Raw genomic sequence first — 14201 nt, 5'->3', positions numbered from 1 at the left:
GGGAGAATCCCACATGGCCACAACATTGTTGAGCAAATAGAGTACATTAAAAATGTTGTATTTTATTCAATTTAAGAAATCATATTCATCAGTTGTCTATCCATGTCAATTTTGATTTATATACTGACACAATAAGATTGGTTTTCTGCAGGGGTTAAAATCTACTTTTAGATACGCTGGGTCGGACGAGAACACATCAATTGAAGTCAGGTATCCAGCTGTACTCGATATCTTTCAAAGAAAGAGATAGGGCACTTTAACTTTGCAACCAAGTGACATTTATTATCTCATATCTGTTTTAAGTTTGTATCTATCTTAGAGAACTAAACATAACCAGGCATCGAGTTTGTCAATCTCATATTGACCAATTGTCTGGAAGGCATCAAAAGCTGTGCGAGGAAATGCTGTGAAATCATCAAAGTCGCCTGGGATGGGTTCTAAGAGGTCACATAACAACAACTGAGAATGTACTATAAAATTCTTGGATTTGTTGATGACCCGCTTATGCGAAAATCATGTGAGTTCTATTATTTATTATTTCAACAAGATACTGTATACACCTTATTCTAGAAAATTTTGTGGTATTTTTTCCGTCTCTCTTTGTTATGAGCATGTCATGCAAAAGAATATGTTTCTTAACCTTTTCGGGCAAAGAACAGTCCTAGATCTTCTTTTGAGTGAATTGGTCAAAGATTTTTGTTTTTTTTTTTTTACTTCAGAAGTATATCACCTTACTGATATTGTTGTTTCTTTTGGTATCCCTCAATTTAGGTTCCTTCATTTTTAATCCGCAAGCTCTATTACTCAAGTATTTCCGTCCATCAATATACAACTATTCAATAGGTGAGAGTCCAATTCTACCGTGTGAAGCTGCTCAAACTGTTCATTTCCATTTTCTCTTATGAGCAAATATGAACTGAGTATATAACTTACGACACAATTTGTTTAGTTAATTTCAGGAGCTATAAAGGGTCGTTCTGGAGCAGAAGCACTCAAATACATTTCCAGTGCAGATGGTGCACCATCTATGTCCGGGTTGTGTACAACTTTGGTAGCCTGAAAATATCACCTTTTGGTTGTTTTACAGATTTTTTTTTTTCTTGTATGAGACTTGGTATTATAAATGACTGAATCTTTTTTGTCAACAACTTGATTTCACGAGTGAGAATCTATTTTGGGATAAAATGCAGTCTGAATGAATGTTTAACAGGTAAAGGGAAAAGCATCCTGCCAAAGCAACTGAAAAGAGAATTCAATTTTTTTCAAACTTTAGCAACGTTTTCTAGGTGTTGCTAATAGTCATTATATGACCATTAGAAATACATCTGGGACGGAATTAAAAACCGGCCCTACATCCCTACATCCGTCCCAAAAAGTATTACTGGTGGTTTTATAAATCCGTCTTTAGAACCCCAAGACGTCCCCAGAAGTATTAGTGACGGTGGATCTAGGGACGTTAACAAAACCGTCCCTAGTACCTTTTTGGGATGGACTTTTGCCTCTTGGGACGGTTTTTTGACCGTCCCAAGAGCCCTTCTGCTTTGTAGTGATCATTTTGGGGAGCATATACACCTATCATGTATGATTCAGAGTACTCAATCTTTGTGTATCCAATCTCCCGAATTTCTGCTCCATTTCCACTGACCAAATCGATATGATTTGTCAAGTACCATTCTTTTAAATGTCTGAGCTTTGTCCTGGTCTCATCTTCCGATGCCCGCCTGGTCATTGAATGGATACTGACGTGGCTGGCGTTAATTACATGTGCGTTAATCACATGTGTTGTGCCAAATTATCCAGGACCTTTCCCAAAATCCTTTTTCACGTACTATTGTAGCTTTCCAGCGTCTATCATTCGCTGGACCTCGATCTGTAAAGAGCGGCAATTCTCGGTCTTGTAACCATGGTTTTTGTGAATTTTGCAGTATTTGCTCTTATCAAGTTTATCACGTGTCTTCGCTGGCAAAGGCCGAGGGGGGATCAAATCCTTGCTTGTTTTCTCATACAACTCTGTAAGTTGTATGTTCAACGGTGTCAGCTTCATATCATGATATTTCTGATATCCAGTTTCCATTCGTTCTCCTTAGTTTTTATCTCGAACTTCACCTCGATCGTTATGTTGTTCGCTCGAACGGTTCTTTGACTTGTCTTTCTTCCCATCATTTGGATGATTGGATGATCTGTTAACATCTCTCGTCTCTCGATCTTTGGAGTCATCCTCAACTCGAGCGTATTCTTCTGCTGGATCATACAGTTCTTCTAGAGTCTTTGGTGGTTTCTTGACCAAGAAACCATACACACCTCTTTGATCATATTGGTATGCTTGTTTGTGAGCTTCGGTGATGACTTGGTCGTTGGCATCATCCTCATCGGCCAACTCTTGCTTAAAGCGTCGAGTAAAATGTCTGATGATTTTTTCATTCCGAATTCCTAGAAGGAACAATACGTGGCATCCCTTATGATCACGTCTGTTGTACTTGTAGTGAGAGCAGAATTCTCCAACCAGCTCATGGTAAGTACCGATCGACTGTGCCGGGAGCTGATTGAACCACTTTATTGCTCCACCAGCCAGTGACTGTGGAAACATTTTGCACACCAACTCATCGTTGTACAACCACAGAGTCATGGCAGTTTCATAGTGTAAAACATGCTAATTTGGATCATCCATTTTCTCATGGAATTAGTGTAAAACATGCTAATTTGGATCATACGAATTTGCCAACATTTCTGCGTCTCTTCTTATAATTCATTCATCGAATATGTCGTTGATGCATGGTTAGTCAATTGTTCTTGGGTTTCGGTGGTTAGTTGTTCAAGTACCCTTTTTTGGGGGGCTATTTGATTTGTGCAACCAAAAAGGAAGATGGAGTGGTTTGTAATGTTTTTTTAGTTGTGTAAGATAGGAATTATGGTGGGTGTTATCTTCTTCTTTTTCTGCCTTATCTACTGGTCACATTTACGATGTTCTTTAAAAAGTCAGTCAGTTAGGGTTTGTAAGAGTCGTTTTAGTAGTGGGTATAGGCTTTGATTCACAAGAGACAAAAGATTACTTGGATAGATATGCTTTTTTCTACGAAAGATTTGTAGAAAACCATGAGTGTCAAGGCTTAAAGGCAATCGAAAGCTTGAAGAAAATGCTATCCGAGGATTTAGCAAAGCTTAATATGGCTTGTCTGAAATGGAGCTTGGGGTTATTACAGATGCTTGGCGACAGATCATAGAATGCAGGCGTGTTCTAAAGTGGACTTATGCCTATGGATACTACTTACCTCAAAGCGAACTTGCAAAAAAGAACTTATTTGACCATTTGCAAGGTTTAGCTGAGTCTGGGTTGGAAAGGCTCCATCAATGTGCAGAACAGGAAATACAAATATATCTCATAGAAGATGAATCGGGTGATGCACACCAAGGCTTCAAGTTTTATCATACAAAGCTATTTGGACTGACCAAAGTCACAGGGAATTACTTTGGAAGCATGGTCCGTGCTCTAGAGAATGTTCTTTCAGGTGTAAACTCACAGTAATGGTATCTGTGATAAGACAAAGAGTCTCAAATTTTCTACTCTATTTATGTTTTTGTGGATGGGAAGTATTTAGAAATTGTTTTTGCAATACATTTTAACTAAGTTGTAAACAGTTGTAGTACGTGGAAATTTTCTCCAGATAGTACTTTTAACAACTTTGCACGAACCTTTACCGTCTATCGATTCATTTTTTAAGTTTTACCCTTGTAAACATTTTTGACTGAACATTCTAAAATGATTGTGGTGCTGTAATGGAGTCTGCTAGTTATGGATGCAGTGAGAGATTGTTGGTCTGGTGGAGAAAATGGAGAAATATTATTGAATAATTTGTTATTCAGCTATAAAAACGGTTGCATAACCTGTTATGCATCTATAAAAATTGTTGCATAACTTGTTTTGCAGTTCAGAAAACGGTTGCATAATACGTTATGTAACAACTTTTTTGTTACTATTAAAACCAACAAAAACAAAGACCGCATAACTTGTTATGCATCTATAATAATATCTGCATAACAGCCTGACGGTTTTATTTGGCCGATAAAAGCCTGTTCGAAAATTTCGAATCCAAAAGACACCATTGATGTCTGTTGATGAAGGAACCTGACGTTTCGTGAATAGAAACCTGTTGGCGAATAAAAACCTATTCCCAACAGGTGCAAAACCCTTTATAAATAGCTTCTCCCAGTTTCGTTTAACATATAAGAAAAATCAATCTGTTTTCTCTGTTTCAAAAAGCATCATCAGAAATCAGTAATCTCTTTGTGTGTTCTTGATTGAATCAAGGGGTACAAACCTTGAATTCAGTTTTCGTTGCAGGGCTTTCATTGTATCCTGAAGGCAATATTTCGCATACCTGTTGTAATCGCCAATTGTTATTGGGAGGGTAGAAATATTTGTCTAAAAGAAATTTATACAAGCCTTGAAAGTTTTGGAGTGCAACACTTTCTTCTCTGATTCATTCATCCTTTGTGAAACCCAATTTTTTCCAACAGTTTTTAGACAAATATTTCTGGCAATGGAGGGTGAATCTTCGAATTCGAATGCTACTGCTCAATCTCTGCAAGTGATGAACCAAACCTTTACTCGATTGGAACGTTTTGATGGTGAAGGTTTTACCCGTTGGCAAGAGACTGTGAAGTTTTTCCTGATCACCATCAAGTTGTGGTACATACTTGAAGATGGATTGGAGGAAATTCCTGCTGCAACTGACAATGACACTGAGGAATTGAAGGCTAGACGAAAGCAGCGTCAGGAAGATGATTTCATGTGTCGTGGTGATATTTTGAATGCTCTGGACAAACATGTGTACAATGCACATCGGAGTATTGGGACTGCAAAGGGATTGTGGACTGCGCTTGACAACAAATACAAGATTTCTGAAGCAAGCAACAAGAAATTCCTGATTTGCAATTTCATGGATTTTAAGATGGTTGACAGTAAGTCAATCATTGCCCAGGTCAGTGAACTTTTACTCATAGTTAATCATCTTAAGGATGCTGGAATTGATCTTGTTTCTGCGTTTGTTGTTGGGGTTATTATTTCTCGTCTCCCCCCTTCTTGGAATGGTTATAAGAAGAAACTTAAGCATGCTGAGACTGACTATGATTTAGAGGCCTTACAACGTCATCTTCGCATAGAAGAGGACTCTCGTAAGAGAGAACTTAAGGATAGTCCACATTCTGAAAACCATTCTAAGGTGAATAGCGTAGAAGAATCTAAAACACCGAATTCCTTGAAACCTAAGAATGATACTCAGTTTAAGAAGCATCCCAACAAGAAGAGTAAGAAGAAGGGCGCTGTCGGCCCTTGCTACTTCTGTGACAAACCCGGCCATTTTGCTCGTGACTGTCGTCTCAAAAAGAAACAACAGCAAAACCAGAAACCAGTACACCATTGTTGGTTTAGAACTGAAAATGATAAATGGGTGCAAGGGATGTGTAAGAAATGTAGGGGATGGGTGCAGGAGATCTATGAGAAGGGTAATAGCAATTGATTGATGGAGATTATATTAATTAGGTTGAAATATATAGCAATTGGTTGCAAATGGTCTTGATTGATGAAATTGACATAGGATTTTTCTGATTATATGGATGATGAGGTAAAGAAATTGGTAGATTCACCATCAGTACCTCAAAGCTTCAAACTAAGATGAGATTGGCAGAGGAAAGTAGGAGATCCATGGATACCAACAAAACCCATTTCAACTGCCATGAGAGACCTAATGATAAAACTATTAAAAATATAATTAAAGGAGAGCCTTGCTCGGATCTAGTTAGACTAGATCCGAGCAAGCAAGCGGCGCCGGTGTTTTTCTCTACTGTAGTTTGAGTGTTTTTTAGGTTGAGTGTTACACAACCTAACATGGGTCGCATAGGTGATTTGGATTATCCCATTGATAACATTAATAGTATCAGGTGTTCTGACCACCGTATTGGTAAACATAATTAGACATTGTCTTCAAAAAATTAAACATGATACGTTGCAAAAAAATAATTGTTTCAAAATTGTCCCTGTTGGAATGGATGGAGTGGGCAAGAGAGTTCTTACCCAGTCTCCATATAACCATTAGAAAATCCAATTTAATTTTGGCACCGGGGTTTGGGTGTTTGTACCCAAACTTTGACTTACCTTGAAATCACTATTTTGAGAAAAACTTTCAGATAGAAGAGTGTTGTTTGTCAAACCGTCATATCAAATCACCCGTCAACACTTAAAGCACAGTCACTTCTTTCCATCCACATGGTGATTAAAGAAGACATGTTTCCGCCAGACCAAGATTGCCAACATTTCTGATTGCCAACATTTCATTCTTGAGGTAATAAGACATATGTACAGGAGACACTTCGGAAGTTTACCTAAAACCTGTAACGCTGCCGTAACATTTCTCCTCTAACATAAATGACTTGAGTAGTTGTTCTTTTCTTTGGATAGTTGAAGATTTTGGGGCAAAGTGATTGTAGTTGGTCTTAAAAAGTTAAAGATTTTAGACTTAAATGTGTCCCAAAGTTTAAATGGTAATTGAGTATGAGTATGAGTATGAGTATTATCCAATTATAGCCAGAGTCAAGTGAACTGAAAATAAATTAAATATCTTGAATACCAACCAAACAAAACTTTGAATAGTCACCACAATTTGGAGTAACAATCCAATGCCCGGGCCGTTACAGCACGGGTCATATACTAGAATTCTTGGGGGAAATAACATTGATGCTTCAATAAAATCCAAAATCTATAATGCAGGTTTTGCTATTATTATTCATTATTCATGACTCTGCTAGAAAATTCTTGGGGGCAATAACATTCTCATTCTCGGTCTGCGCCAGATATATAAGTCAAGCAAAAGCAATGGTGACGCTGAAAGCTCTAAGATGGATTCAGGATATAAAGCAGCAGAATGTAATACTATAAGGTGATAATGGAGATATCAACAACTTTAGATGGGAGGATCAAAACACTCTGAAGGAGTTTCAGTGTCTAGTTAGAATTATGAGTTCTTGTTCTGATATTTTTTTTTAAAGAAGGTCTTCAAACCATGCCACTGATAAGCTTGCAAAACATTCTAGACAAGTATAAGGTTTTAGGTTTAGTAGAATAAACTTGTACTAGGACTTTGGTCCACCCCCCACCCCAATAAATTCCTCCTTTGATCAACAAAAATATTTATTAACCATAAGTACTTACCTTCTTTCCAAAACGATACATGCGTAATATTTTTAAAATTGAAAGTAATTGACGTTCCCCACTTTCTACCGTCGTTTCGAGGCAGATCCTCTGTCTCGAAATCCCCTGTGTCCCTATCCCAACCACCTCGAAATCCCCTGTGTCCCTATCCCAACCACTCATAAGACCCCACGTGGATCTCATTTTAACAACGTCCAAACCCGTTATCTTTTCTCTCTTTCTTCCTTCTTCATAATCCTGTCTTCTGTTATTCTTCGAAACCTCGATTTGAACTCCGCGCATCTAATTTAGTTTATGCGTAATTACTAAGATACTACACCTTTGGTGATCTATATATTGCCCTGGGAGGTGACGGAGATATTAATTTTATCTAGGTGTTCTGGGAGGCAGGCTCGCAACAATCAAGAGATGAAATTGGATTTGAATTGTATTTGTAAAGGTGGTGAAATTCCAGCTGGGATTTGATCCATGTCTTTGATATTGTATATGATAATGAATTTCCAAGTGACTCCCTATTAATTCCCATAGCACAATGGCTTGTATGATTTGGTGAATAATCATCACAAAGGCAAAAAGAATTTAAGGAATGGAAATTGATGGTCATGGAAAATAGTTTATCCGTTTTTAAACCATCAAGGTTATGAAAATCAAAGAAAATCATCGCAAAGGCAAAATCAATTGGTTTCTTCTTTGATTCCAGAGATCTATTTATTAAATCCCAATGGCCTATCACAGTATATGATATAATTTGGATTACATAACTTATAATAGGTTTGAAAGTTCTCTTCTTTTCTTTTTCCTAACCATAATTCAAAAATTGAAATAGAGATTTATGGAAGAACTTACTTGAGTGATCGGCATAAAATTGGATTCTATGATTTTGGCAAAAAAAAAACAAAAAACACTGTGCTTTGATACGAAGAAGGAGAAGAACTGGTTTGCTTTTGATTTTTTCGATTTAATCTAAATATTAAAAGAAGTAACGGCGTTTGATGCTGTTAAAATGAAACCCACACGGCGTCTTAGAGTGGTTGGGACAGGGTCACAGAGAGGATTTCGGGACAGAGGATCTGCGGCGCCTATGTGACACATCGTGGAAGAAAATTTTTGGGAGATATAAAACATTTCCAGACTCCCATGTAACTCTATTGTTGGGACATCACCCCAGATGGGTTTTTGGGGCTTCACTAGGTCATTATTAGTAATTCTTATAACTCGTTAATTATAATTAGTGAATGATTAAATAAACTAATTATCTGATTAATCCTTTAAAAATCAAAAAAAAGTTTTCTTTTCTTTGATTTAGAAGAAGAAGAATGATGATTTTGATGAGCTCTTTTTGAAAAATTTTGGAAGAAATTGATGAAGACATCCTGAAAATAGTCAGAACGACCTTGTACGCCTCTCCCAATTATAATTTTGTTGATTCAAATCCTTAAGAATCAGGATCAAAATATGAGTTTTTCAATAATCATGGCTGGAATGTAGTACTCGACCTAACCGTAAACACCGTATACAATTAGGAATTAACACCAATTTACGGTTGCGAGTGAAGAAATCCCAACCGTGAACCATACGTTCGGCTGTGAAATGAAGACTTCTGGACGTGAAGAAATTCCATCCATATTTAGAATTTGTGGATTGAAAAAAAATTACGGCTACGTTTTCCTAGCATATTTCCTAGCCGAAGTTCAAGTTACGGCTTGGAATATCTAGTCGTACTCAACCTGTTTTTTATTATCAGAACATCCGGCTGGAAAAACCCAGACGATTGTACTATCACGGTTGGGAAAACCCTATACGAAATGAGACCTTTGGTTTTCTTTCCGTGGTTATTAGAATTACTTACGGCGGCTAGGAAATCCTAACCGTGAACAATACATTACGTTTGGCAATTAATTTTTTCCCACCCGTGTACCTATTTCACGTTTAGGAATTTTCTGGCCGTAATATATGGTTTGCGGTTGAGAAATAAGAACTCTCAGCCGTAAACAACTTCAGAAACTAGCTTTTTGTTATCCAGAATTCATAGAATCGAATTTTTAGCTATTTTACATGATGGGTTTTTTTAGTTTTCTTTTTATGATCATCATTTTCACCATAATGAAATTATGATATTAATAATGATTTATGAATGAGAAAAGAAAGAGAAGAAGAGATAATAGAGAGATGATAGTTTTTTTTTTTTACCATCATCATCCTCATCATGATGAAGTTATAATTATCATCTTTATCATGATTTATGAATGAGAAGATGAAATTTTTAATATATTTTTTTTAAATCTTCACCTTCATCATTGTCATCATCTCATCATGATTTGCCAATAAAAAAACAGGAAGAAGATGAAATAGTTTATTTATATATAAGGGTAAATTAAACTATTTATACGGATGAGGTCCCATGTCCATATTTGGGTTTTAGGTCCCAAGTTCCCAAAACCCATGGACTTTCGAGACCCAATAATAGGATTCCTCCGATATACTCCAGGCACCAAGTGACACTGATTGTGACAGCTGGAGGACACAACGAATTTTGGTACGATTAGGACGGAAATGCTTGTTGCCCACAAAATTCCCTCCTGCAACGTGTCATTGTGTTAATGGTTCAACTGTGTATAACGGGACCCTGTTGTTCCCGAGGGGCGAGGTCGGTGAAATCAACGGTCTTGATTATGCCACATCATGAGGCCAAAAAATGGGGGAGGACGTCATGTAGGTTCACGATTCAGAAGCATGTGCAAAACTCCATATGAATACGCTATGCTCATTCCGAAAATTAGCATCTTTAAAATGACTTGGATTTCTTTGTGGAGTCCCCGCATTTGCATTCAACGTACGTACCAAGTAGTAAGAAACGTAATTGATTCTACTCTACTAATACTTTTTGCTATCCTGTTTATTCCTTTTTCCCATTTGTCCCTTCTTATTTTTCTAGTGAAAATTACGTCCACACCCATTTTTTAGATTTTTTTTACGATGATGAACCCACAATGGAAAATCTCAAGCGCGCCCCCAAATTTTGTGAGAAAATTTCTCACAGACCTACACAGTTTATAAAATTATATTTCTTCGCGATTTCTTCGTCAATTTCTTTTCTTCTTCTCTACCGAATTTCTTCACGTGCCCTGAATTTCTAATTTCAGTTTCTACAATCCAAAACTATAGATGTGAAATCAGATCGAGAAACTGTTGATGTGGTTGAGAAGATAATTGTGGCTGCTGCAATCGAATCGGAGAAGGATTTAGGTTGCATGGTGTTCGTTCGGTGTGTTCTTACTGTTTTCAAATCACACATCCTGGTTAGTTTCTTCGGTCAGTCTCTATTAAATCTTGTCGTCGTCTTTGAAAATCTCACGTACGAATTTGCCAACATTTCTGCGTCTCTTCTTATAATTCATTCGTCGAATATGTCGTTGATGCATGGTTAGTCAATTGTTCTTGGGTTTCGGTGGTTAGTTGCTCAAGTACCCTTTTTTGGGGGGCTATTTGATTTGTGCAACCAAAAAGGAAGATGGAGTGGTTTGTAATGTTTTTTTAGTTGTGTAAGATAGGAATTATGGTGGGTGTTATCTCTTCTTTTTTCTGCCTTATCTACTGGTCACATTTACGATGTTCTTTAAAAAGTCAGTCAGTTAGGGTTTGTAAGAGTCGTTTTAGTAGTGGGTATAGGCTTTGATTCACAAGAGACAAAAAATTACTTGGATAGATATGCTTTTTTCTACGAAAGATTTGTAGAAAACCATGAGTGTCAAGGCTTAAAGGCAATCGAAAGCTTGAAGAAAATGCTATCCGAGGATTTAGCAAAGCTATCGACATATATGGCTTGTCAGAAATGGAGCTTGGGGTTATTACAGATGCTTGGCGACAGATCATAGAATGCAGGCATGTTCTAAAGTGGACTTATGCCTATGGATACTACTTACCTCAAAGCGAACTTGCAAAAAAGAACTTATTTGACCATTTGCAAGGTTTAGCTGAGTCTGGGTTGGAAAGGCTCCATCAATGTGCAGAACAGGAAATACAAATATATCTCATAGAAGATGAATCGGGTGATGCACACCAAGGCTTCAAGTTTTATCATACAAAGCTATTTGGACTGACCAAAGTCACAGGGAATTACTTTGGAAACATGGTCCGTGCTCTAAAGAATGTTCTTTCAGGTGTAAACTCACAGTAATGGTGTCTGTGATAAGACAAAGAGTCTCAAATTTTCTACTCTATTTATCTTTTTGCGGATGGGAAGTATTTAGAAATTGTTTTTGCAATACATTTTAACTAAGTTGTAAACAGTTGTAGTACGTGGAAATTTTCTCCAGATAGTACTTTTAACAACTTTGCACGAACCTTTACCGTCTATCGATTCATTTTTTAAGTTTTACCCTTGTAAACATTTTTGACTGAACATTCTAAAATGATTGTGGTGCTGTAATGGAGCCTGCTAGTTATGGAGCAAGTGAGAGATTGTTGGTCTGGTGGAGAAAATGGAGAAATATTATTGAATAATTTGTATGCAGCTATAAAAACGGTTGTGTTATGCATCTATAAAAATTATTGCATAACTTGTTATGCAGTCCAGAAAACAGTTGCATAATACGTTATGCAACAACTTTTTTGTTACTATTGAAACCAACAAAAACAAAGACCGCATAACTTGTTATGCATCTACAATAATATCTGCATAACATGTTATGCAGTCGTGAAAATGAATGCATAACAACTTTTTTATAAGCACTGAAATAAAAAAAAAAAATTGATGCATAACTTGATATGCATCCAAAAATATGGCTGCATAACACATTATGCATTGACGTTTTCTGTAAGCACTGAAATTAACCAAAACAATGGATGCATAACTTGTAGTTTAGAGAATTATTGCATAATTCGTTATGCGTCTTTTGTTTTTTGTGATGTTATTTTTTTAGGCTATATATCGTTTTAGTGGTTGCATAAATAAATTAGTAAAAACATGAACCAAAATATGGCTGCATAACGTTTTATGCATCTTTTGTTGCGTCTGAATAATGTGTTATGCATCTTTTTTGGTGGTTGAATAGTGGTAGTGTATCAAGTTTTCGAAAATTTTGCCTAAAATGATGATCACCTCCGATTTTTTCTTGAGAAACAAAAATTTGATATTGTTGTTTGTACTCGTTGTGTAGCTCTTTTTAAAAGATTTCCAACGATATAAAATTTATAAATTTCCAAGACACCATTTTGTATATATGTTATATCTAATGTGCGTTCCCAATTATACCCCTGAAAAACTAGGATGCATAACCCGCTATACAATCACTGTTCAAAATTTCATATAATTATGAATGTCACAGAACCTAAAATTAATTGTGGACCTAATTATAAATATATTATTTTTTTTGGACCTACACGTAAGTTTCTCCATATATATATATATATACTGTGAAGAACCCCACAAAGCACGCTTTCTTTCTGTATAAACCAGAAATCTTCGTCTGCACCTTCATCAAGTCACGACTTTTGATGCTTCAAAAGAAAGAGTCGAACATTTTGTGTTTGCCGTTGGTGTCTGGTAAGTGAGGTGGTGAAAGATTTTGAATGGCACTCCATTACTGTGGGGTTTTCTCTCTTCTTCTTTATGTGACGACATTCGTCGTGTCGTGTGTGTTGGTTTGAGGGACCAATGGCCTTTAAGACCTCCCTTTTGTAGTCGGGCGCTTGATTTAGTCCACTTCTTTCACCGACTTTAACATCCGTCATCCATAAATTCAATTGTGGATCGAAACTAAAATAGAATTACCGCCATCAGTTCTCCACTTTCATTACCCTTTATCGTATTATAGCAAGATATTACCAAAAAATGTCTTCCAAAAGTTGATAATATTTTGATGTGTCGTGGCCGAGTGTGTACTGTCGGTGCTTGCTTTTAATGAAGCTTCCAAATTGTTTCAATCTGGATATTTTTCAAATGGAATGCTAGATAACTAAAAAAAGTAAAAGACCGAAAACACGTTACAGTACGATTATTGAGCAAACGTTGGAGCACGAACATGGTCTTTCTTTTTAGTATAAGCTGAAATACTAATACACAAGGTATTGAAAGCCTGAAGCGGAGTGTGAAACGTTTTTCAGTTTTAGGAAGTGATGCATATGTCGAAACGTAAAGCGTCGCTTCATGGTTGATGTTTGAAGCAGATGTTTTCTTATCAATAAATTAGTCGTAACTAGTAATTATAAATTTATTAGGAAGATAATATCTATATAAATTTTATATAAGTCTAATTTTTATCAAAAACAAAATGTGTATACAACAGTTCAATCTACTCCAGATTAGTGGGAGGTGGGGTGTTCAATTCCCTCTTAAAACATTTATATTTTTCTTTTGAAATCTTTAAAAATCACGCAAATTTTTTAAAGCTTCAGAGAAAAATGCGTTTCACATGACCGCTTCAGAGAAAAATGCTGAAATTTGAAGCGAAAAATACGCTCTGAAACGTGAAGCATACGCTTTTTAAAAACCATGACTAATACGGTAGAAGCATCAAACCATTATTAGTCTCCTATTCGTTGGTAAACGTATTTCCAACATTCGTCTCCTTCGAGTTTTATTGTCATTTTTACGGCATAACTGTATTTGTCATCATTTCTGTGATTCAGAGAAATCTGCAATATTTATACTCCCGTTTTGTTGCAAATAACTTGATCTTAGAGTTATTTAGGGTTTGGGTTGTAAATTTAGCGTGGTGGAGTATTTGGGTCCTAAGTTCGTCCATCTTTGAGTTTGGGTCGTTGACACGTCAGCCAACTATTGATTTTAATCAAACTGTTAGGGTTGTCAACCGTATCCAGCTTCTTACAGTTGCCTCACCTTTTCCCTTTGCTCTTTCTCCCTGACTTCCTCTCGGTAACACTTAAATGGCGGTTTCTCACTTCTGCTCCTCCTCCATTTCCCTCTTCTAACCTCTCCATGTAACACCAAGACCATGTCAGTCCTCACAGATAATTTAAATGATAACAGTGGTGA

The 14201-nt window shown here is 36.6% G+C and overlaps 1 protein-coding gene across 1 annotated transcript; it reads right to left on the bottom strand.

Annotated features, from left to right (window-relative positions):
- Positions 1-1828: 1828 nt before the first annotated feature.
- On the bottom strand, positions 1829-2626 carry LOC113326449. Its single transcript, XM_026574178.1, has 2 exons — positions 2107-2626; positions 1829-2010 (listed from the first exon to the last, which is right to left on the bottom strand). The coding sequence occupies exons 1-2, from the start codon at positions 2624-2626 to the stop codon at positions 1829-1831; spliced, it is 702 nt and encodes a 233-aa protein (XP_026429963.1).
- Positions 2627-14201: the final 11575 nt, after the last annotated feature.

The sequence above is a fragment of the Papaver somniferum genome, unplaced genomic scaffold (genome assembly GCF_003573695.1).
Source record: "Papaver somniferum cultivar HN1 unplaced genomic scaffold, ASM357369v1 unplaced-scaffold_10, whole genome shotgun sequence".
NCBI classification, from domain to species: Eukaryota; Viridiplantae; Streptophyta; class Magnoliopsida; order Ranunculales; family Papaveraceae; genus Papaver; species Papaver somniferum.
Note: the sequence above shows the minus strand (reverse complement) of the source record. Positions and strands in the feature narration are given on the sequence as shown.